The sequence below is a fragment of the Bos indicus genome, chromosome 14 (assembly GCF_029378745.1).
Source record: "Bos indicus isolate NIAB-ARS_2022 breed Sahiwal x Tharparkar chromosome 14, NIAB-ARS_B.indTharparkar_mat_pri_1.0, whole genome shotgun sequence".
Classification (NCBI taxonomy): Eukaryota; Metazoa; Chordata; class Mammalia; order Artiodactyla; family Bovidae; genus Bos; species Bos indicus.
In genome coordinates this window covers 43450413-43476016 of record NC_091773.1, presented here as the reverse complement: position 1 = coordinate 43476016, position 25604 = coordinate 43450413, and the positions used below count along the sequence as shown (strand labels likewise).

Here is a 25604-nt window from a genome sequence, read left to right as displayed (position 1 = left end):
CTTTAATTTTACTTATGAACATATTTGGTCATATCGAACATAAAGAATGGATGGACAAGTTAGCATATAGAATAATAATACTTTAAAAACACCACATGAACTCTGTGTCCAGTGAGAGGAAATCCAGATCACAAAGCAGGACACTTTTTATTGCTTTTCCAGTGATGGCTTTTAAATACTACGTAGTAAACTGGTGTCAATTAATAGAGTACAGCTCTGTCTGTCTCATTTCTTTAACAGCTGCTTTGCAAACACTTTTTTTGTGTGTATGGCCATTTTAGCAGTTAACTTTATTTTTTTTCAAAAGAAATACACAGGTGATTGTAGCATAAAACTAGTTTATAGAGTTTGTCATAGTGAAAGAATGATACAACTCAAAGGATAAAGCTCACACTTTGCTTTCAGAACTCACAGATCTTCTCTTTGTAGCTTTCTGGCTCCTGTGCAAGATGTCAGAGGAGAGTAAACATATTAAATATAAAGTAGCAGAAAATTCCTTTTATCTTTTAGAATAAAACTGGAAAGTCACTTCCTTATTAATCTAGTTTTGTAGTATAAGACAAGACAGGTAGGAAAAAAACGCTCTCCATATTGTCTTTGAATTAAAGACTAAAAAACTTCATTATTTTCTATTTATTCCATTTCTGTCAATAAGCAGACACACATAAATTATAGTTGTTTGTTGATGTTGTTTTAATCTACTGAAATTAGAGATACATTTCACATGGACTGGTCTTTCAGGCTCTGAAATCAGTGTCAGCTCTTATCTATCTTCATTAAACTTTTTGAGTTACAATTGTATGATTGCCAACTTCTACTTAAAGTGATAAATCTAAGAGATTTTTCCATTCTCAATCTGAAATTATTGTACAGATTCCCTCTGTTTCTTGATACTGTTTTCATGTGAAATTTTACATGATTTTCAATGGAACAGGTTTTGAAAACCTGGGAAAATATTAATGTATCTTTGAGGAGAAATGAATTACCCTTTATTATTTTAATGATAATAAATTAAAATTTGCCATCAATTCTAAGAAGAAATAATTCAGGGACTTTTTTCTGGTTTAAAACTAAAGGCAAGTTTATTATAAAATAGAGAAATTTATTTTTACATCATCATGAGAAAATACTATTAACATTTTTTATTTTTCCTAAGCAGGCATACATTTTTTAAAAAATGGATTGCCATTACGTATCATATTTTATAACCTGCTATTTTCACTTAACTATGAAATAAATTTTTTCAACTATGCCATGAATTATATATTCCCTTAAACTTTATTGTTCTTGGTTGTATAGTACTTCTCAGACAGATGTATCATAATTTATTTAACAGAGCCTCTATAATTGGATATTTATCTGTTTCTAAATTGTTTCTATTTTAAATAAAGCTACAGTAGACATCTGGATGCCTGTCTTCTCACTAGTTTTAGATAAAATCCAAAAAGTGAAGTTGCTGGGCCAGTTGATATAAACACTCATAATGCCAAATTGCTCTCTGGAAAGGTAGTACTAATTTAAAATTGCTACTGTTCCAGTCCTTGGCAAATCTGTGTACTCTGTTTTTAAATATTAGTCATATTGATAGCAAAAGTATCCAGATTTAATTTGTGTCTGTTTGATGACTAGTGAAATTGAGCATTTTTTTTCTTTTTTATTTGGGGAGCAGATAGAAGTTGTTGGTTTATAATATGTAATTTTTCTCTAGTTAATTCTAGTCATATTCTTTGTGCAGTTGTCTCTTGGTGTGCCTTAATTTCTTTTACTTTTTTAAGCCCAAATATTGATTTGAGGTGAAATATAGTAGGAAAAACATAATAGAAAAGTCTTTCTTTGGCATGAAACATCAAAATGTAATATTTTATGGAAATAATAGCTTTTGTTGTAAACTTTCTACAAGGAACATTAGTTTATGAGTTTTTTATTCTCATGAGTATACTACCGTTTTTAGTGGGTTTTTTTCACTCTGTAAATATAAATGAAGTTCTAGAATATTCTTAGAATTGAATATGTTCTTTCTGTTAATATACCTTTAAGGATCTTTATCTTTAAAGTCAATACTCTTCAGATGATCACAAGTCTAAACGCGTAGAGAATCAGGGTTTGGACTTAAAATAATGTGCTTTTGGGATTTAGAATTAAAGTAAGGGTAAATGGCAGATGTAGTTGTTTGTCACTTTAAACAAACAAACTAATAAATAAAAGGGAAGAGGAAGGGAATGAAAGACCATTTCCTTACCAGCAATCACACAGTTTATTGTCTAGGAAATAAAAAAGAAGAAAACAGAAAGTAAGAAAAAGAAAAAAGAAAAGAGCCAGTTTTGTGTACTGTCGAGCACACAGATGTTCCACTTGGCAGCCACACAGGACTAGGCAGGATCAGGGTTTGTGCAGACGTAGAATGTGAGGCTTCTTTGTTGGAGACAAAGTGTTGCCTGTGGTGGGAATTGCGGCAGTGATGGGAAAGTATCGTGATGTATTGTTGGATTACTGTGATTTTCAATAGAGACAGCACATTAAAGTAACTTTGTGGGCAGTGGATTGTTCCAGCCAAGCCTGGCTAATAACACGCTCATCTTGGCAAACTCTGTTGAAAAGGTAGAAGAGCTGGCGTAGGTTTGTGGTCATGGAGCCTGTTCCTTTCTTGGGCATCAGAATTCCTTTTGCAAGCACTAGTTTTTAACAACCAATTTGTTTCACATCATCCCACAAAAGAGTTTGTGAATGTAAAGTTAGAACTGTAACCAGCTTTTCAAATGGAACTCTTCCGTTTTTGGATAATTACTGAACTAGTCTGTTTCTGAATTGTTGTAGAAAATATCTTTTTAATTGAGTTGCTTCTTCTCAACCCACTGGATCATTTGGGATGAGCTTTTGTTACAAAATAGAAGGTGCATGGCTTACATGTTTTACATTTTAGCAATCTCTTTGTGTATAGCTGGAGTGTGTTTTTGTTTAAACATAAATACTACATTGTGAAATGCTTGGACCATGTGTTTTAAATCTAATCATTAGAAAGCAAAAGTGAGTATATAATTTGCTTGCCAGTGTTTTCTGTCCTGATTTTCCATATGGTTTGCCTGAAATAGAACGATTACCTTAGATGTTAACTGTATTTTAAGGTTAACATTTAATCTTGAAGGATTGATATTGAATTTTTTGTTGTTGTTCCTTCCTTCCCCCTGTTTATGTTAAATATCATATTGGGTGAGTTTTTATGAACTTTTAATTGCTTGTATAAAATCTGAATGAGAATGCAAAGGAAATTTTTTTTAAAGTAGTAAAGACTAGTATCTTTAAGAAACCCCTAACTAAATAGGGTTGTTGAATGAGAGATTGAACTAGTGTGTACATGAAGGTTCATGGAGATTCAACTTGTATATTCATAGACTTTGTCAGAACCATAGATACCTACCTAGTCAACTCTTTCTTTTGGCAAAAAACATCAACTCTCTTTTGGAGACCCAGAGAAATTAACCAGGAATATTCTCTTTGTTAATGAGGTGTCAGAACCTGATTGTAATGCTCTTAATTCTCCTGTCTTAGTCCTCTCTTGTACATCTTTCAGTCTCGTCAAATCAAAGAATGTTCATTTACTACTCTTGAACGATTCATCAGATATGTTTTTTACCTTCAAGAAACATAAGCATACACTCATTAAAACTTATTGATAATGAAAGACTTAATAATTTAAGATAATACTAGAAGCTGTATCTCAAAGCAGTACTTTAAAGGCCAAAGGAACTGTGCAAACAATAATTATCCTTGAAACTCAGTAAAAGAATATATGTCTTTAGGCTGTCAAGGAAAATCTTTTTCATAGAAGTTGAGTTTTGAGGTAGGTCTGGATTTTCTTGTCTGCCTCACTGGTGAATTCCCACTCATTCTCTAAAATTTAACATAACTTTCAGTTCTTCTCCTTATGGGTTTCCTGACATTTTTCCCCCTAAGAGAATTCTCTGCATTAATTTACCTCTTGTATGGACTTCCCTGGTGGCTAAGATGGTAAAGTGTCTGCCTACAATGCGGAAGACCTGGGTTCGAGACCTGGGTTCGATCCCTGGGTTGGGAAGATCCTCTGGAGAAGGAAATGGCCTCTAGTATAAATGGCCTCTAACCTCTAGTATAGTGTTCCACATTTCACTGTTGGGCCAAGGATGAGGTATGGGCAGATGGGGAGGAGGGAATATTTTAGGGAAAGGAAGCAGGAAAAAGGAACTCCTCATGGGAGATCAATTACCCAAAGCATAATGATTCACTTTGAACTAATGTAAAGTGGCTCAGCAGTAAAGAATCCTGTAAGGCAGGAAACATGGGTCCCATCCCTGGGTCAGGAAGATCCCCTGCAGAAGGGAATGGCAACCCACTCTGGTATTATTGTCTGGAAAATCCCATGAACAGAGGAGCCTGGTGGACTGCAGTCTGTGGGGTCGCAAAAGAGTCGGACACAACCGAGCAAATAAACAGCAAAACTTCTTGAGATCACAGATTTATTCTTCATACCCTGAATACCTCCTTGGCATATAATGGCAATAAATATGTTTCAAATAAGTTTAACATTTGCATATACTCACACAAATGAGAATTCATAATAACACATTGTTATGTACTGAACTGTCTTCCCCAAATTCATATTTTGAAGCCCTGGTTCCCATTATGACTATATAGGGCCTATGAGGAGGTAATAAAGGTTAAGTGAGATCAGGATGAGGTTAAGGCATTAAGGGTTAGGTGGGGTTAGTATCCAGTGGGATTGGTGTCCTTATAAAAGTGTTAGGGGAAACACACTGACTGAAACTGCCCACCCAGTCCAGGGGCCATAGTAACTATTAATATTTGCATGAGTTATTTGACGGCAGGAGGGTCTAGTAAGGAACGTGGAACAAACAAGCCACCACCAACCAGAAGAGTAGAGGAAAGGTCAAAAGGAAACCCCACATATCTTACTACGTCCCAGAATCTTTCTCACTGGCATCTCTCTTCGCTGAGCAATGCATGTGCCACCAGGAAGGATCCTGAATCAGAGTGATAGGTCAGACCCCAAAACTAATCCCATCGCCATAAAACCCGAGACTGTGAGCCACGTGGCAGAGCAGTCGTCCGGGGTGCCCTTGCCTACCTGTTCTCCACCTGGGCGCCCCTTCCCAGTAAAGTCTCTTGCTTTGTCAGTATGTGTTTCTCCTCAGACAGCTCATTTCCAAGTGTTAGGCAAAAGCTCCATTTAGGGCCCTGGAAGGGGTCCCCCTTCCTGCAACAAAAGGAGGGGGAGACGCGTGAGTCCTCTCTTGCTGTGTGCAAGAGCACAGCAGTCTGCAAGCTGAGAGAGAGTCTTCCAGAGGCCAGATCAGCCAGAACCTTGACCTTGAACTTCAGGCCTCCAGAACTGTGAGAAAATGAATTCCTGATGTTTGAACACCTAGTTTTGTTGCAGCAGCCCAAACACACTAGTATGCACTTCCGTAAACAAATGTAGGAGCAGACATTGTTTTAGAAAATCTCAGAAGCCATGCCTCCCCAGATCCCACCACACATCTCTGAAAACTTTTGTCAACCGCTGTCTATCTTCATAAGAATCTGACTCCATTTCCAAGGCAGTTTGCCAGCCCAGAGGACCTTGCAGCCAGGCTCTGCCAATTATAACAGGAAGTAGATGACTCTGCACTGGCATAAATTGTTTGTTAAAACAAGAATACAAGCGGTGTATTAAAAGGTTCAGCCAGGTTCTACTGTGATCCTGGATGAAGTGTAACCAAGACACGCAGCGTTATCAGTAGGATTAGATCTTTGAGCCTGGATTGTGGTGTGCCAACACAGGTGTATCTGTGCAACACCCTTGCCCACGGATAAATTCCTACTTAGCACTTCAGTCCTCCACACCCAGCGTCTTTCCATCCTCATCTCCTGCAATTCACTTTCCGAAGAGTAGCCAGAATGATCTTAAAAACAAATTTGGTGGCGCATTTCCCCACACCCTTTCCATTGGCGTCTGAGGCACTATGGGTGGCCTGCTCCCTGCCTTCCTGTCCACCATATGACTCCTCCCAGTGTCCCTGTCACTGGGTGCTCTCCAGCCACAGTGGCCTTCTCTAGACATGCCAACTTGTCCTTGCCTTTGAGCCTTTGAATTCACTGTGCCTCTGCCTGAAAGGCTCTGCCCCCATCTTTACACAGCTGGCCCCTGATTTACCATTCTGGGCTCCACTGAAATGTCACTCTTCAGAGATTCCTTCCTTCACCACCCCATTATATGTCTCCTCTCTATAATACCACTTTATTTTAATTTTCTGCATAGCTCTTACTCCTGTCTGATTTGTTTATTTGTCTTTTCCTTCCTACCACAACATAAGCTCCATGAGCCAAAGAACACTGCAACCTTGTCTTTCTTGTTGGTTACTCCAGCATGTGGAAGAGTGCCTGCCACAGATGGGCCTTTAAGAAATATTTGTCAAATGAATGAAGCAATGAACAAACTGACAGGTTGGAGCCCCAGGTCCCTGGCAAGCACTCATGTGGGCCACCTTTCTCAGGGTTCATATACTGTTCTTATATCCTTAGTCATAGGAGTCTTGCTATCCACAGAAAGGCCATTTAGGGCCTAGGAACACACTTCTTCATCAAGAGTCCAGCTGCTTATCCAGTAGATAAGCAATCAACATCCATCAAAAGTTAAACCTAATCTCTTTGAGCCGGAGGTCTTTGAAAACTGTTTTTGTCTACTGATGTCTATCCCTAGATCAACCCACGTGCCAAATCAGCTTACTGGCCCCAGTGAGCCTTACAGCCAGGCCTGCGTTACTTGTGACGGAACAAGTTATATGCCTGAACTATCACTTTGTTAAAGCAAGGCCTGTCCAAACTAGACTCACACTGAACGCTTCCTCTGTCCTTTATTTGCATTCTCTTGGACATCTTCTCAGCAGTCCTAGGAGGTAGATACTGTGGTGATTACCTTTTTACAATAAAGATAAACTTGCCCAGCATTACATAATGATCATAGAATTGTTTGCATAAGATGAGTAAATTGGGTAACAGAATTGTTTTTAGACACTGTCAGTGTGTTATCATGGTCCTAATTATCACTGAACAATAAACCAATAAACAGTGGCTTTCTTTAGCTGTTAAAAGGAAACAATTACTTTTCTTAAATTGGAAGCAAAAAAAAAAAAAATCTTCAACTGGCTGAGCAGAAGCCTCTGGTCACTGTGCAGTCACATTCCTGTTCTGCCAGGAAGGACCCAGCGATCAGGAAGCATGTGCAGCATCCTATAACCCACCGACAACATGCAGGCTGCTCTCAGGACTTTGAATAAATCTGTGTGGCATTGAGACTGGAGCTCAGTTAAGACACATATGACTGGTGGTGGAATGCACTGGGGTCAAATGTAGACTCCCAGTTTGCAGAACCAGTTGTAGAAGTTTTGTGCAGCACTTGAGACTACATATTCACTCGTGTGTGTGTGTGTGTGTGTGTGTGGGTGGGTGCGCGCGCGCGTGCGCGTGCTCAATCACTTAGTCGTGTCCGACTCTTTGTGACTCCACAGACTGTAGGTCGCTAGGCTCCTCTGTCTGTGAGATTTCCCAGGCAAGAGTACTGGAGTGGGTTGCCATTTCCTTCTCCAGTGTATTGATTATAGTCTTCCACAGATGTGATCAAATGCCTGTTACGTATAGTGTATCATGGTGTTACAAAGTAGAGGTTTAAAAGTATCACATTAACAAATTTATTAGAGAGGACCATAGGTAACAGGAAATGGTAGCTATGTTTGGCTTATTTGTCACTTTTCTCACTTGTATCCAAGCAGAAGTGAAGTGAAAGTGAAAGCCACTCAAGTCATGTCTGACTGTGACCCCATGGATTATACAGTCCATGGAATTCTTCAGGTCAGAATACTGGAGTGGATAGCCTTTCCCTTCTCCAGGGGATCTTCCCAACCCAGGGATCAAACCCAGGTCTCCCACATTGCAGGGAGATTCTTTACCAGCTGAGCCACAAGGGAAGCCCATCCAAGCAGAGGGAAGTGACAAGTAGAAAGGGTAAAATATCTTTGTTTTTTGTTCTCAATTAAGTGTGTATTGTATCTGAAACAAAATTTAGCTGGCCATCTGGCAAGCTGTCAAGAAGCATGATTTAGTTTTAAATTCAAACCAGAGGAGTAAGTTAATTGTGCCTAACAGATCTTGCTATCCAGAACTAAGTCCAGGCACCAAAGGAGGTGGTAAGTCATTAATGAGAGTAACTGTACTTCATGCTCTGAAAGAGTTAAGTACTGAAAGGTACACTAAAAATTGATTTAAAATTTTTTACTGCATACCCGGCCTACCTTCTGTTTGGCTGCTCTTTCTTTAACTTGCTTCCCAGCTTTTGTGCTTCCTGATGGTGGGAGACCTAATAAGTATTTTGAGTCATAGACTCATAAAATTTTATAAATGAAAGGAATTTTGGAAGTCATCTAATTCAGCCCTTACTAATTCAAACTCCATCGTGAGATGACCATGCTCATCTGACCATAGTGCTCATCTGTCATGAAAATGCCCTGTGATTTCCTCTAGTAATGCACAAAATAACCAGTTCCCCTTCCAGCCAACCCTGTTAGAAGTTCTTCCTCATATTAAAGCTGAATCTTCCATAAATCTGCCATCCCCTATAACTTCTAACTATTTTTCTTATTTCTGCTTTCTTGGAGGCATACAAAATAGATGCACAAAATAAATATTGTGACCTCTTTAGTATTAAAGACTTCCAAATTCTTTAGACAGGTATAAGATCCTTTTCTACTTTTGTTCAAACTGCTCCTTCCCTTAATTTTTCATTTACATACTACAAGATTCTTTGACTGTCTTCTTTCCAAACAGATGACAATTCCCTAGATGTGGTCAGAAAAGTGAAAGGAGACTGGACTTTTTATGTGGGAAATATAATGTGGAACCTGTGCTTTGCTGTTGTTTAGTCGCTAAGTCATGTCCAGCTCTTTTGCAACCCTGTGGGCTGTAGCCCTTCAGGCTCCTCTGTCCATGAAATTCTCCAGACAAGAATAGTGGAGTGAGTAAAAAGCTATTCCATTCTCCAGAGGATCTTGCTGACACAGGTATTGAACCCAGGTCTCCTGCATTGCAGATAGGTTCTTTACCATCTGAGCCCTCAGGGAAGCCCCTTGTTTAGAGAGAAATACATATTATTAATCTCTTCAGTTTCATAATAGGAAAGCAACTTTGCTTATCTCATATTTGATATGTAAAATGTGCAGGTCTAACTTTCTATGTAATGTCTATGTAATGTCTATGTAATGTAACTTTCTATGTAATGTCTGCACTGCATGCACTTGTTAGGGCAACTAAAGCTTGAACTGACCAAGATTCAGCTCGGTCCCTTGACTGCCATGAACCATTTATCTGGAGTTTGACTGAGACAGAGACTCAGAGAATGTCTGAGAACTCATGAATACTCATAAATACTCAGAGAACTTACGAATACTGTAGCCAATGCTTTTCAAACCAGACTCATTTGAGAAGTTTTTCCTAAATGTGCATGAATCTCCAGCTCCACCCTACTGATTTGGATGGTGTAGGTCTGGGTTAGACCCCAGGCATCAGTATTTTTATAAAAAAAGGAAAGAAAAAAACTGTAAAAAGCTTCCACAGCCAATTGATTGTGTTTTGCCTCTCAGCTCTGACTCCCTGCAGAGTTATCAAGTCTATCCCTGTAAATTATAAAGTAACTTCTGGATTTTATTATCCTCTTCCCTCAGCCCCAAACTCAGACTCAAAGAATGTCTTCAGTCAGTTTTGTCTTCCTTTTGTTTCTTTTGTATATATTGAAGGCTGCTGTCAGACTTGTCCATTTGAGCAATGTTCTAGTTTATATTTGAAATTATTATCCTTTTAGTTATCTGTTACACTTTATATTATATATAAGAATCAATGTAATGAATTTCATAATACCTATTATTTATTGAGTATGTACTATGTGCCATAATGTGTTAAGCATCTCAGCAGCTTTACCAAGTGTTATATACTCACTTTACAGCTAAGTAAGCAGTCCAAGATTTTCAAGGTGGCTCCGTGGTAAAGAATACACCTGCCAACGCAGGAGATGCAGGAGGCGGGGATTCAATCCCCAGGTTGGGAAGATCCTCTGGAATAGGAAGTAACAACACTCAGTATTCTTGCCTGAAAAATTCCATAGACAGAGGAGCCTGGCAGGCTATAGTCCATGGGATCTCAGAGTCGGACATGACTGAGCAACTGAGCACTGAGCACTCAGGCAAGCAGTCCATACGAGCTAAGTGTCTCATACTCAGTCATGGTCAAATCTAGACCTTTCTATGACATTTTAAAACTCATATTCCTTCCTCTGCTGTACCCTGACTAAACTTATCTCTGACAATAAAAGTATACATTTTCTTCTCTCATAAAACAAAACTTGTATACCACAAGGTATATCCTTTTTTTGCTTAGATGCTCTAATTCTAGTTCCAGCTTTGATCTAATGTTAGTTATCAGCATATCTCAGGTACCTGAAGGCATTTATTCCTTCTGTTTCCTTTGGATTTTTTTGTCCTTCCAAATATATATATTCTTTTTTTATTGCATATGTATATTCTGACCAGCAACACATATTTTTTTTTTTTTTTTTCAAAAAATAAAAATAGACTCTATATAGTCATTAGGTTTTAGGATATTTCTTTCCCTGATTTCTTGACACATCTTATTTTGCTAACTCTAAGAAAAGTTTATAACTATCATTATTTATGCTATATGTAATATATTACATTGTATGCATGTTCCACATTATTAAAAAGTGAAATATTTTATTGGAAGTTTAAAAATGTTTCATTTCATAAAATAAATCAATGTTTGAACAAGAGATAAAAGCTTGTTTGTGGTACTAACTAGCAAGGCAAGGTTAAAAAGCATTTGGTTTAAGGGAAAAACAAAATCATACATTTATCGTAGAGTTGCAGAAAAAGATTAAATTCCAGGATGATTGCAATTTGAGGAAGTACATTTTAGCATTATGAACAATAATTTAAATTTTAATCAGTTGAATTATTGGAGTTATAATTATTGGAATTATAGAAAGCTAGCACTTTCTACCTTTATTTTTTAACTGTGGCTGTTGTGCTTGATAAGACAGAATAGTTAGTATGGTGGTGAGTCAATCTCATAGGCATCCTACAAACTGAGCAGAAAGAAGCAGCAGACTAGAAACACAGTCAAAGAAACCCAGTGGATGGCATTTGAAAAAGGGAGACACATCTGAAATATACCAAAGAGCCTGCATATAAAATTTTACTTATTTTATTTAAGACTATAATAATATCATGTGTAGCTAATAAAAAGCCTTAACATTTTGCATTTTGTACGTATATTGAATCAGTTTTGCACTCAGTAGCTCTCGGCACTGTATGAGTTTTCAAACACTCTAAGTTGTATAAAAGTAGAATAAAATCATTGAACTGCAGAAGACCTTAGGTCTATTCTAAGATTATGCTTTTCAAAGATGGGGAAGTTGATGCCCAGAGAGTTCAATAAAGGAGAACACAATACACACATCCCTTCACGCTCCTGTGCAGGCACTCTCCCTTACAGATGCGTGCGCGGGCACACACATGCAAAGTGTGGCTTCACAGAGAGGCCAGCGTTACTGTGAATGTTTGTACGAATTAGAAAAAACAAATAGGGAGTAATTAAACCATTAAAGATATCTTAGCTGTTTCTCTCCAAAAAAGAAAAGAAAATTTTACTCCCAAAGTATTAAAACTTTAAAATAACAAATCACAAGAAAATCAGGAAAAGTTCTAAAATATTTTAACTTGTTGGGATGAAAACATAAATGGTTAATGATTTGAAAACAACTGTTCTTGAAATCTCTGTGAACTTTGATTATAGTAAGGCAGCTAAATTGACTTCCAAAGGCAGAATTCCTTACGAAATTCTCTTTGGATACTGAGATTCAATCCAAGACTTGTATTTGTCGGCTTTGTATTATTTAATTTATGTATATCAAAGAACTAGTCAAGACACTGTCTCTATTTTAAGTCTATGAGAACCGTCAGCAGCCTGCACTGACAGATGTTAAAGAATGTCTGTGGAAAGAATGTCAAAACCCCCTCCAAAGGAAAGTTTTTAAACCATGTCCTTAATACAGAAATGCAAAACCAGATTTAATTGCCCTTTTCCTAAACAGCTCAGACATGCAGACTCACTTACTGCAGCATATGGTCTGCGAAAGTGCACATGGAAGAGAGCGGTTGTGGTGGAGCCTGAGATTGAATCCGTTTAGGCTGGAATTCACAAAGATCCAGCAGAGGCAAGCGTTCAAAGTTAAAGAAACACATTGACCAGTGAAAACATGGGCTATTTTCATTTTGAACGTACTCATTGGAGACGTCCTATTCGCTTTCAAGACAGCAGTATTCAACGGTTCTAATATGAAATACAGCATTTCTGAAAAACTAATATCTAAGGTTTTTTTTTCCTCCTAATTAAAAAAAGGTATAAAAAATAGACAACCTTGCATGAAGTCATTCAGGTTTTTTTTATATATATATAATTTATTATTTGTTACCACTGAAAGTAACCATTTTTCTAATTAAAACAATTACTTGGGTGACAGCAACATGGTTTACATTTTATTTCAAAGGGATGACATTATGAGACTACATGAAGTAGTAACTTCTTATCACTCCCAAAGGGATTAGGTTTACAGTTCTTGGAAGAAGTCAAGGTAATTGAGAACTGAAGAAAAGGAAGAGGAAAAAAAATCTGTAAATCGTCTTAAACAACTTTGTGGTATTGGCAAATGACTTCATGTATCTTAATTTTCTACCTATAACGTGGAGTAAGCTATCTTTACAGGGAATTTTGTTTTAACCTCTAAATATCTAAAAGACAGTTCAATTGCTATGTGTCTAGTACAGTGTCACACAGATATGAGGGAAAATATAAAAGGTAACAGAATGGAAAGAAACACATGAGAAGTTAGAAATGGCAAGCATGGATTTGATGGTTTAGTCTTGCTGGAATCTAATTAGGAATAGCTATTTATTATAACAAATTACTTCAAAGTGCTATTTTTCTGGTAAAACCAGCGTTTCTGTCAGTGATTATGCTTATATATTTGTAAGACAAGTATTTTACTATTTTTATTGTCAATTTGAAGTTGTCTACAGCTGCACTGTTGTAAGACAAGTATTTTGCTATTTTTATTGTCAATTTGAAGTTGTCTACAGCTGCACTGTTTAAATTTAATTCAAATTACATAAAATTAGAAAATTGGTTCCTCTCCACATTGGGTATATTTCAAGTGTTCCATGACCACATTATATAGAATGTTTCTGTCATTATAGAAAGTTATGTTTTGGAATTGTTGATATTTTAATTAAGTTTTATCAATGTATTCCATTGAAAGTCAAGAAGATAAATTGTATATTTTTGGGTAGTAGGTATGTATGCCAGTGTTCTTAGTCACTCAGTCATGTCCAACTCTGGGCAACCCCATGGACTGAAGCCCACCAGGCACCTCTGTCCATGGGTATTCTCCAGGCAAGAATCCTAGAGTGGGTTGCCATTTCCTTCTCCGGGGGTCTTCCTGACCCAGGGATCGAACCTGGGTTTCCTGCATTGCAGGCAGATTCTTTACCAGCTTAGCTAGGAGGGAAGCCGAGTTTTATCAACGTATTCCATTGAAAGCCAAGAAGATAAATTGTATATTTTTAGATATCAGATATAGAAGAGACTGATCTCCTCCCAGTACAAAGAATAAGCAAAAGTTGAAGCCGTAAAGAAGATACATTTAACCCATGTGTGTGTGTCTGCATGCCAAGTCACTGCAGTTGTGTCCGACTTTTTGCAACCCCATGGACTATAACCCCCTAGGCTCCTCTGTCCATGGGATTCTCCAGGCAAGAATACTGGAGTGGGTTGTCATGCCTTTCTGCATGATATCTTCCTGACCCAGGGGTCAAACCTGCATCTCTTACAGGTTGAAATTGGCATGTGGGTTCTTTACCACTAGAGCCACCGGGGAAGCCCTTAACCCATGTAGCAAGACACAAAAATGAAATGACGGTGTTGCTTATGACAGTGTGATTTTTCTGAAATTGTGAACAACTCTTGGTAACATTCTGGACAAAATCAGTCTTCCCTTAATTTACATTGTAATCTCATTCTTGAAAATATAGTGTTCACTTAAACTCTTATTTTTAAAAAAAACAACCTATAAAAAATATTTAGCAGACAGAGTTCCAGGCTTAGATCACTGCAAGCAGATTTTTCACCGCTGTCAATGGCTAGTAGGACAGCTCTTGCATGGAAGAGTTCCTTGCATTACACAATGTCTCCATCCCATCCACGCCTGCTAGATGTCAGCCTGATCTTTGTGACAACCAAACAGCACCTCTGAACATTTCCAATACATCTTGATATAAATATTTGGTATAAATATTCAAGATGGTAGCCTCCTTCAACTTCTTAAGATTGTCATCTTAAGCCTATTCTTTTGTTGCATACATTTTTTAATTTAATTTTTCCCATGTTTTTTATTTTTTAATTAAAGTGAGGAACCTCTTGATGAACGTGAAAGAAGAGAATGAAAAAGTTGGCTCAAAGCTCAACATTCAGAAAACTAAGATCATGGCATGTGGTCCCATCACTTCATGGCAAATAGATGGGGAAACAGTGGCTTACTTTATTTTGAGGGGCTCCAAAATCACTGCAAATTGTGATTGCAGCCATGAAATTAAAAGACGCTTACTCCTTGGAAGGAAAGTTATGACCAATCTAACAGCATATTAAAAAGCAGAGACATTACTTTGCCAACGAAGTTCCATCTACTCAAGGCTATGGTTTTTCCACTAGTCATGTATGGATGTGAGAGTTGAACTATAAAGAAAGCTGAGCTCCAAAGAATTTGTGCTTTTGAACTGTAGTGTTGGAGAAGACTCTTGAGAGTCCCTTGGACTGCAAGGAGATCCAACCAGTCCATCCTAAAGGAAATCAGTCCTGAATATTCTTTGGAAGGACTGATGTTGAAGTTGAAACTCCAGTACTTTGGCCACCTGATGCAAAGAACTGACTCATGTGAAAAGACCCTGATGCTGGGAAAGATTGAAGGCAGGAGGAGAAGGGGACAACAGAGGCTGAGATGGTTGGATGACATCACCAACTTAGAGGACATGACTTTGGGTAAACTCCAGGAGTTGGTGATGGACAGGGAGGCCTGGCATGCTGCAGTCCATGGGGTTGCAAAGAGTCGGATGCAACTGAGCAACTGAACTGAACTGATAATTAACAATATTGTATTAGTTTCTGGTATACAGCAAAGTGATTCAGTTATATATTTTTTCTTATTCTTTTTCATTATAGTTTATTGTAAGATATTGAATATAGTTCTCTATACAGTAGGACCATGTTGTTTATTTATTTTACATCCAGTGTTCTTGCCTGGAAAATCCCATGGAGGGAGGAGCCTGGTAGGCTGCAGTCCATTGGGTTGCAAAGAGTCAGACATGACTGAGCGACTTCACTTTCATTTTTCACTTTCATGCATTGGAGAAGGAAATGGCAACCCACTCCAGTGTTCTTGCCTGGAGAATCCCAGGGATGGGGGAGCCTGGTGGGCTGCCGTCTATGGGATCACACAGAGTCGGACATGACTGAAGTGACTTAGCAGCAGCAGCAGCAGTTTGTATCTACTAATCCCAAACTCTTAATTTATACCTCCTCCCTACCCTGTTCCATATTTTTTTAATTGAAAATATTGTGCTGCTGTGCACCTAATTCTCTTTAAGACTTGTCCTTATTCATTCATAATAGGGTTAGACTTATGGAAGTGACCAGGGGTAATAAAAGAAAAATTCCATCTTTCCTTACATATGCTGTGAACTTTTGTCTTATTTACACTAGAAAATGAGGCTGTGGTAGAGGTTGGCTGTCCCACTTACAGCTGTGTGGCTGCAAGCAGTGGCCCGGTGAGCTTGTTGCCTGAAGTCCTAAGTCTCCTTAAGAAACACACTGGAAATAAAACAACAGAAATAATTATAAGGCCATGTTGTCGTGTAGATAGAATGAGAACCCATTCCTTTTACCTCAAAAACTATTTATTGTTGTTGTTCATTGATTGTTGTTGGACACAACATACCTAAGCCGTGTCCAGCTCTTTGCAACCCCATGGACTGCAGCACGCCAGGCTTCCCGGTCCTTCACCATCTCTGCAGTTTGCTGAAACTCATGTCCATTGAGTCGATGATGCCATCCAACCATCTCATCCTCTGTTCCCCCCTTCTCCTCCTGCCAGCAATCTTTCCCAGCATCAGAGTCTTTACCATGAATTGACTCTTTTCCTAAGGTGACTAGAGATTGGAGCTTCAGCTTCAGCATCAGTCCTTGCAGTGAACATCCAGGGTTAATTTCCTTTCGGTCTGACTGGTTTGATCTTGCTGTCCAAGGGGGTTTTGGAGTCTTCTCCCAGCACCACAGTTCGAAAGCATCAACTCTTCGGCACTCAGCCTTCTTTGTGGTCCAATTCCACATTTGTACACGACTACTGGAAAAACCATAGCTTTGACTCTCCAGACCTTTGTTGGCAAAACAATGTTTGAATACACTCTCTAGGTTTGTTATAGCTTTTCTTCCAAGGAGCAAGCATCTTTTAATTTCCTGGCTGCAGTCACTGTCCACAGTGATTTTGAAGCCCAAGAAAATAAAATCTGTCACTGTTTCCACTTTTTCCCCTTCTATTTTCCATGAAGTGATGGGACTGGATGCCATGATCTTAGGGTATTTTTTTTACTGTTGAGTTTTAAGCCAGCTTTTTCACTCTCCTCTTTCGCCCTCTTTGAGAGGCTCTTTAGTTCCTCTTCATTTTCTGCCATTAGAGTGGTATCATCTGCATATCTGTTTCTCCCAACAATCTTAATTCCAGTTTGTGATTCACCTAGCCTGGCATTTCACATGATGTACTCTGCATATAAGTTAAATAAGCAGGGTGACAATATACAGCTTTGTCGTACTCCTTTCCCAATTATATTATATAATTATATTATATCCAGAAATATAAACAGACTTAAAATCTAGAACAGAACTTCTTAATCTTAGAGGTCCGTAGATGACCTTCAGGTAATCTGTGAACCTCTTGAAATTGTACCCCAGTTATATTTATGGGCATTTGTGTGACTTTTAGAAGGAAGAGTCCACTGATAAAATAAAAGAAATGAGGGAAAACTAATTAAAAGAATAATTTTTTGTGCGTGCATGCTTAGTAGTGTTTGACTCTTTGTGACCCCATGCACCCCATGGACATGCCAAGGCTCCTCTGTCCATGGAATTTTCCAGGCAAGAATATGGGAATGGTTTGCCATTTCCTCCTTCAGGGGATCTTCCCAAGCCAAGGATCAAACCTGTGTTTCTTGCATCTCTTGCATTGGCAGGTAGATTCTTTACCAACTGTGCCTCCTTGGAAGTCCAAAAGAAGAATAAAACCTCATTATAGAGAAGGGCTTCCCTGGTGGCTCAGATGGTAAAGAATCCTCCTACAATGCAAGAGACCCAGGTTCAATCCCTGAGTCAGGAAGATCCCCTGGAGAAGGGAATGGCAACCTACTCCAGCATTCTTGCCTGGAGAATTCCAGGGACAGAGGAGTCTGGCGGGCTACAGTTCATGGGGTCACAAAGAGTCAGACATGACCAAGTGACTAAGACACATAGAAGACAGAGGAAGTCGAGTCAGTTCTATAAAGAAAGGGATATTTGACAGGTTCGAAGTTAAGTCTGCTATTGAAATAGTCAATTTTAAAAGAAGAAGAAAAATTATGAGCCTATTGAAAGGATCATCTTCCCCTTCCAAGAAATAGTTGTGTGCTAAAAATAGATTCACTGAACTCCATCAAGAATTAAGGAGTGATAGGAGAAGGTAAAATTAGACAGCTCTGCCTGCCCCTCAGTGTTCATTGAGCCCCTGTCAAAAAGAACACTAGAGTGGATGAGTCACTGTGACCCTTCTGTGACTCACCATATATTTCTACTTTATTGTTTTCAGGTATAATATAGCTAAGGCGGGGAAGTGTGGACCATTAAATGTTAATGTAGCTAAGGCAGGGAGGTGTGGACCATTAAATGTGGCGTGAATGTGGTGTGTAGTTCTGTGAGTTTTACTTGCTTTTGTTCAGTGCTAGTTTGCCTCACATCCTCAAAAGAAATTCAACATTCATTTTTAAATAAATTTTTTCTTTTTGGTAGGACATTTATAATATATTTTAAGAGAGGAATGTTTATACTATTAAAATAAGTAAGATTTGAATCAAAGCAAATTATTGAAAGAAAACTCATCCCCAAAGCTTACTGTCTGTAGAAATCCTTTAACTGATTTAATTATAACTTGAAATTATATCTGGGAGTGTTCTTATTTTTTTTCTTGTAGTCATAATTTTTTAATTGGAGTATAGTTGCTTTACACTGCTGACGTTTCTGATGTATAGCAAAGTGAATCAGCCTTACATCTACCTATATCCCTTGAGAGTGTTCTTGTACCCTCCATCATGCCAAAGCTGGAACATCTACTGTCACTGGGTTTGTTTTGATGGTGATGGTGGTGGTAGTGGTGGTGATTGATGATGGCAGCCAACATTTATTGAGCATGTATAAGGACTTGGCAGGTGTGTTAACTCATTTTATGCTCATAGTAACCTGAAAGTGAAGTCACTCAGTCCTGTCCGACTCTTTGTGACTCCATGGGCTGTAGCCTGCCAGGCTCCTCCATCCATGGGATTTTCTGGGCAAGAATAATGGAGTGGGTTGCTGTTTCCTTCTCCAGAGGATCTTCCTGACCCAGGGATCAAACATGGGTCTCCCGCACTGCAGGCCGACTCTACTGTCTGAGACACCAGTTCAGTTCAGTTCAGTCGCTCAGTCGCGTCTGACTCTTTGCAACTCCATGAACTGCAGCACTCCAGGCCTCCCTGTCCATCACCAACTCATGGAGTTTACCCAGACTCATATCCATTGAGTCGGTGATGCCATCCAACCATCTCATCCTCTGTTGACCCCTTCTCCTCCTGCCCTCAATCTTTCCCAGAATCAGGGTCTTTTCAAATGAGTCAGCCCTTCGCATCAGGTGGCCAAAGTATTGGAGTTTCAGGTTCAACATCAGTCCTTCCAGTGAACACCTAGGACTAATCTCCTTTGGAATGGACTGGTTGGATCTCCTTGCAGTCCAAGGGGCTCTAAAGAGTCTTCTCCAACACCACGGTTCAAAAGCATCAATTCTTCGGTGCTCAGCTTTCTTTACAGTCCAACTCTCACATCCATATATGACTACTGGAAAAACCATAGCCTTGAGTAGATGGACCTTTGTTGACAAAGTAATGTCTCTGCTTTTTAATATGCTGTCTAGGTTGGTTACAGCTTGCCTTCCAAGGAGTAAGCGTCTTTTAATTTTATGGCTGTGATCACCATCTGCAGTGATTTTGGAGCCCCCCAAAATAAAGTCAGCCACTGTTTCCACTGTTTCCCCATCTATTTGCCATGAAGTGATGGGATCAGATGCCATGATCTTTGTTTTCTGAATGTTGAGCTTTAAGCCAACTTTTTAACTCTCCTCTTTCATTTTCAACAAGAGGCTCTTTAGTTCTTCACTTTCTGCCATAAGGGTGGTATCATCTGCATATCTGAGGTTATTGATGTTTCTCCTGGCAATCTTGATTCTAGCGTGTGCTTCTTCCAGCCCAGTGTTTCTCATGATGCACTCTGCATAGAAGTTAAATAAGCATGGTGACAATATACAGCCTTGACGTACGCCTATTCCTATTTTGAACCAGTCTGTTGTTCCATGTCCATTTCTAACTGTTGCTTCCTGACCTGCATATAGGTTTCTCAAGAGGCAGGTCAGGTGGTCTGGTATTCTCATCTCTTTCAGAATTTTCCATAGTTTATTGTGATCCACACAGTCAAAGGCTTTGGCATAGTCAGTAAAGCAGAAGTAGATGTTTTTCTTGAACTCTCTTGCTTTTTCGATGATCCAGCAGATATTGGCAATTTGATCTCTGGTTTCTCTGCCTTTTTTAAAACCAGGTTGAACATCTGGAAGTTCACCTGGAAGTTCGTCTGGTGTCATCTGAGACACTAGGGAAACCCATAATTATTATTTCAATTTTACAAATGAGGAAACTGAAATAGAGATGAAGTAACTAGCTCAGAGCTGCATGTTTAGGGGTGGAGCTGGGCATGTTTCTAATCATCTGGCTCCAGAGTCTACAGTCTTCACCACCTCATTGCATTTTCTGGATATTTATACTTAGGCCAAAATCTTTGACTAAAAGGAGCATTTGGAAACTGTATGAGCAATGCAGTCTTGGGGAAGGAGTGTACTGGCATATTTATTTTAAATCTTGTTATGTGAAACAATGGAAACCCAAATGGGAAGACTAAGTGGTATAAGTGATTATCAAAGACTGCAGTACTGGAGGGTCACCTCAAATTACATTGGCGGAAATGGAGTTCTCTGAAATATATCAGTCATTTCTTTACTTCCCTCTAATGAAGTATTTCAAACTTAAAGCAAGGATAAACTCCACATTAATGGTATGGCTGCTGTTCCTGTGAGTGAGGACTACCAACCTTTCTGCATCCTGGGTTTCTCAGAGGGAACCGTCTGTGTGTGCGAGAGTCAGTCCCGCCCCAGTGGTCACCAGGCTTTGTTCAAGGGACTCTTTTAAGGTGCATTTCTCCTTTATATGTTGTCATTGCCTGGCTTTATTTTATTTGGTTAGTCTAAATTACTCATCCTGAAGTTTGTTGGTTTTGTCATCACTTGTGGAGAACATCTGTTACTCTGAAAGGCTGTTCACGGTGGCTGCAAAGTCCGTCAGAGGTCCTCGTTTTACTGGCCCTTTGTATGTATGTTGGATGCCGTGCGTTGTATATAATACAGGTGGTTCTAGGCCAGATTTTTCTCAAATGCTGATCAGAGAAGACTACATGTGCTTACCTGGGGAGCTTTAAAAAGGCAAATTCCCCTGCAGCCCCTCCCTAGGTGAGCACTGAAGAATTCAGGATGTGAAAAATCTCAGCATACTGGCCCCAGATCACTAAGATGCCTGTGGAAGGAATGATTTCAATGAGCCCCAACACTTGAATCTTCCCATACGTAGAAAAGTAGAAAGCACTAAATTCCTTAACTTTTGAGATAATCTGGTTTTCTTAATTCATAAAAATACTTTTGATGTTCAGACTACCCGCCCTTTGTTGCAAACTTCTGTATAACCTGACTCCTCCCCTCTCCTTGCCCCTCCATGCCCCCGCCTCCTCAGAGCAGTTCTCTCAGGGTTACCTGAAATGCTGTCTCCCAGGCGTGAAGTCCTAAAAATTCCCACCGAATGAAACATAACTCTTAACAACAAAAAAAGCAAATTCCTGAGTCCCACCCCAGATCTGCCAACTCACTCTCTGGGGTTGCTTCCTCATGTGCATTTTTAAGGAGCACTGCGGTTGCTTCTGGTGTGTGAAATGTATAGGTCTCCTCTGGGTACTATGAGAGGGATGGATGAGATAAAAGCCCTGCCCTTAATGAGCTATGGTCTGCTAGGGAAGACGACACATAGAAATAATGCACAGGGAAAAGTAAGTACCATAAAAGTAGAAACAGCTACTTCCAGACAACTGAAGTCAGAGAATCTTCTAGAGGTGTTTTTGTTGTTGTTGTTCAGTGCACAGTGTGGGTGATTCTTGATTCATTCAGCACACGTAAAGGCCTGCAGCTCACTTTTCATTTCTGGTACCAACTCACTGGGTAGCTTCTTGAATTTCCATACTTTTTAGAGATGAATGCAAAACTTTCATATTATTAAAGGCTCCCCCACCTAAACATAGGGACAGTTTTGCTTTCCATAAACTACCAAGCGTACTGGACACTCGTGGTATTTCTGATTTTATTTTTGTAACAGGAGATTGCTAACATTTACAAGACACAGGACTGTCTCCACTGAGAGCTGCCCCTTCCGTGTGACTATGCCCAGATAGCGTGTCCCAAGTGTTTGTGCGTGTTCAACTCTTTTCATTAAAAGAAAAACAATCACTGTTCCCCTTTATCATGGTCAGTTTATTATCTAACTCTGAACAATGGAAGAAGAAAACTAACATTTAATAACCACAGTGCACCAGGCTCTGTGCCAGGCAGACTTCAGGGAGGTTGAGTAAATGAGCCAGGCCACACAGCAGCTAAAGCCAAGAGAATGGAGCATCTAGACTGTCGATGAGGTGGTGGCTTTTGTCAGCAAGTGTCTTGTTAATTTGTTGACATACATTTGCGTTCCTGCTGCTTTGGCCCTGGAAGGATGCAGATGTAAACACAGTGACAAATCTTAGGGAGCATTTGATCTAATGAGAAACCAGAGATTTACACAGATAACCAATAGAGGTGAGTGAAGGGCACTAACATTTGTGCTTACTTGGCTACGCTGTCTTTCTTGGGAATTCCAGTCACAGAATCGACATTCTGATAAGGAGAATGTGGAAACTCTCAAGGCCTGCGTTTGATACATTCTACCTGGATACCTGGGAACCAACAGGATTTTTTCATAAGGAAGGTCCAAGCAGTGCGGCAGTGCAAAAGGCAAAGAGAAGTAGGATGGGAATTTCTGTTTTCTAAGAGTATAAAGCTAGGCCTTGCTATTCTAGGATATCTCTTCAGTTTTTTTAAACAAAGAAGTATGATCTGTGCCATCACATGCACACACCCACGTACATATATATAAATATACATATAGAAAGACTAGGAAGTGTGACTGACGTTGTGATTTTTCAAATTTTACAGAAGGACATTTTGTTCTGTAATCAGAAAGAAAAATGACTTAGAAAAAAGCCAAATAACCTACAGGTTTACTTGATGAATCACCTATAAATTCCTCCAGAATACCTAATCAAACATTATGTGGAGGCTATTCACTGTATGGTCTACCAAAATCATTTTCTTTTTTTGGGAGAACTCTGTTTCTTCATTTTCTGTTTATATAAAATTATTTTAATTTTAAAATTACCTTAGAGCACTTGAGGTGTATATGTAGATGTTTTTAAGAAAGAGTTGTGATTTTCATTCAGTAGCAATATTTTCACTCTCTGTACCTTTTCGTAATGTTGATATTAAGCTCTTAAAATGATTGATCAAGGAAGAAAGCTAAATGAGCATCGGTTTTCACTTGGGATTGTGAAATACTTGAATATTTTTGTTTTTACCAAATGGAGCCATCATACATTGTGGGGCCAGCGTTATATTTTAATTACAGTGCAGTCAATCCCCTATAGTAAGTATTTTGCAGTGAGACTTTTTTCCATTTTGTTTTTCAAAGAAGATACTAATTTTAGAAGACAAAATGTTTCTGAAAACATTTTTTCCCCTTGATACTCTTTGACTTTAAAAATGAATGACATTAAAATAAATGTCAGTTTCAAGGACCAACTTGTTTGAATTTCAGTCTGGAATACATTTTCATTTCAGTTATAAAATCTTTAAAGGTGACTTTAACATAAAAATTCTGATACAACTAAATAACTTTTCTGTCAGAAACAACTATTTCCCTGATACTACTGTTAATTTCCTTATCTGGAGCCAACACAAATTAGAATTAGAACTTGAGTTTGATTTTAGTTGTTCATTTTATGATATGAAGAATTAATGGCATTTTTTTCTTACTATTTAGGAAATACCAGAAAGGAACCAGAGTCCGGCTGCGACTATTAGATCTTGAACTTACATCCAGGTTCCTGGGAGCGACAACAGATACAACCATCCTAGAGGCTGAAGCAGTTCTGTTAGGACTCCAGGAGAGTAAAGACTCAAAATCAAAAGAGGAACGTCGGGAAAATAAATGAACTTTGCTGAGTGCATTCACTCCTTTTATGTTGAATGCAGATATTCAAGAACACAATTAGACAATTATGAATAAATGATTAGAAAAAGACATGGTAAATGAAAGCTATAATTATAGCTCTTATTTGCTAGAATTTTCTTTAGCTGTATCTCCCCTCCCCCTGTTTTTATGCCCGTTCTTTCCTTTTATTGGGAAAGCATAAACTGTACTGAGAAATTCTGTCATTCAATAAATATGTTTTGAGTGTTCACTATGTGTATGCCACTGTTCTAAATACAAAAGAAACAGTGGTAAACAAATCAGATGAAATTGCTTGCCTGTTAGGGCTTACCTTTGGCTGGGGAAATTGACAAGTAAGTAAAATAAATAGCATGTTAGATGGTGATGAGTGCTAAGGACAAAAATACAGCAGAAGGGGCAGAGGATCTGAATAGACGTTTTTCCGAAAAAGACATACAGATGGCCAAGAGTTACATGAGAAGGTGCTCAGCATCAGGGAAATGAGTCAAACCACGAGATCCCACCTCACACCTGTTAGAATGGCTGTCATCAGAAGGCAAGAAGTAACAAGGGTTGGCGAGAATGTAGAATTTTAAAAGGGAACCCTGGTGCACTAGTTACTGGAATGTCAATTGGTGCAGCCACAATGGAAAACATTATGGAGGTTCCTCAAAAAATGAAAAATAGAATTATCACATGATACAACAATTCCACTTTTATGGGTATTTCCAAAGAAAATGAAAACATTAACTCAAAAAGACATGCACCTCTGTGTTCATTGCAGCATCATTTACAATAGCTGAAGGTACGGAAGCAACTTAAGTGTTCACCAATGGAAGAATGGATAAAGAAACTCCTCTATCTCTGCAGGAGACCCAGGTTTGACCCCTGGTTCAGAAAGATCCTGTGAAGAAAGAAATGGCTACCTACTCTGGTATTCTTACCCAGAGAATTCCATGGACAGCGGAGCCTGCCAGGCTACAGTGCACAGGGTCGCAAAGAGTCGGACACGACTGAGCAACTAACACTTTCAAGTGTCCATCAATACATGAATGGATAAAGAAACTGTGATATACATGCACACACATGCATCATATATATAATGGAATATTATTCAAACATTAAAAAATAAGGAAATCTCGCCATTTTTGACAACATGGATTGACCTTGAAGGCACTGTGTAATGTGAAATGTCAGACAGGGAATGATGAAACTGTATGATCTCACTTATATATGAAATCTAAGAAGAAGAGCTCATGGATATAAAGAATGTATTGGTAGTTGAGAGCAGGAGTTGATGGTGGTAACAGTGGGCAAAATGAGTGAAAGCGGTTAAAAACTACAAACATTCGGGTATAAGATACATTAGCCATGGGGATGTAATGTACAGCATGGTGACTATAATTACCAATATTGTATCATATATTTGAAAGTTGCTGTTTAGTGTCAACAACTCAATGGACACAAATTTGAGCAAACTCCAGGAAATGTTGTTCCATGTCCAGTTCTAACTGTTGCTTCCTGACCTGCATATAGGTTTCTCAAGAGGCAGGTCAGGTGGTCTGGTATTCCCATCTCTTTCAGAATTTTCCACAGTTTACTGTGATCCACACAGTCAAAAGCTTTGGCATAGTCAATAAAGCAGAAATAGATGTTTTTCTGGAACTCTCTTGCTTTTTCCATGATCCAGCAGATGTTGGCAATTTGATCTCTGGTTCCTCTGCCTTTTCTAAAACCAGCTTG

At 38.8% G+C, this 25604-nt stretch overlaps 1 protein-coding gene across 1 annotated transcript in view; it reads left to right on the top strand.

Moving 5' to 3' along the window:
- Nucleotides 1-24111, top strand: part of MRPS28 (mitochondrial ribosomal protein S28) — a 102201-nt gene extending 78090 nt beyond the window's left edge. Inside the window, exon 3 of the mRNA XM_019974005.2 lies at nucleotides 23691-24111. Within this exon, the coding sequence (XP_019829564.2) occupies nucleotides 23691-23862 (172 nt within the window). The 3' untranslated portion in view covers nucleotides 23863-24111. The remainder of the gene's footprint in view (nucleotides 1-23690) is intronic.
- The last annotated feature ends 1493 nt before the right edge of the window (nucleotides 24112-25604 follow it).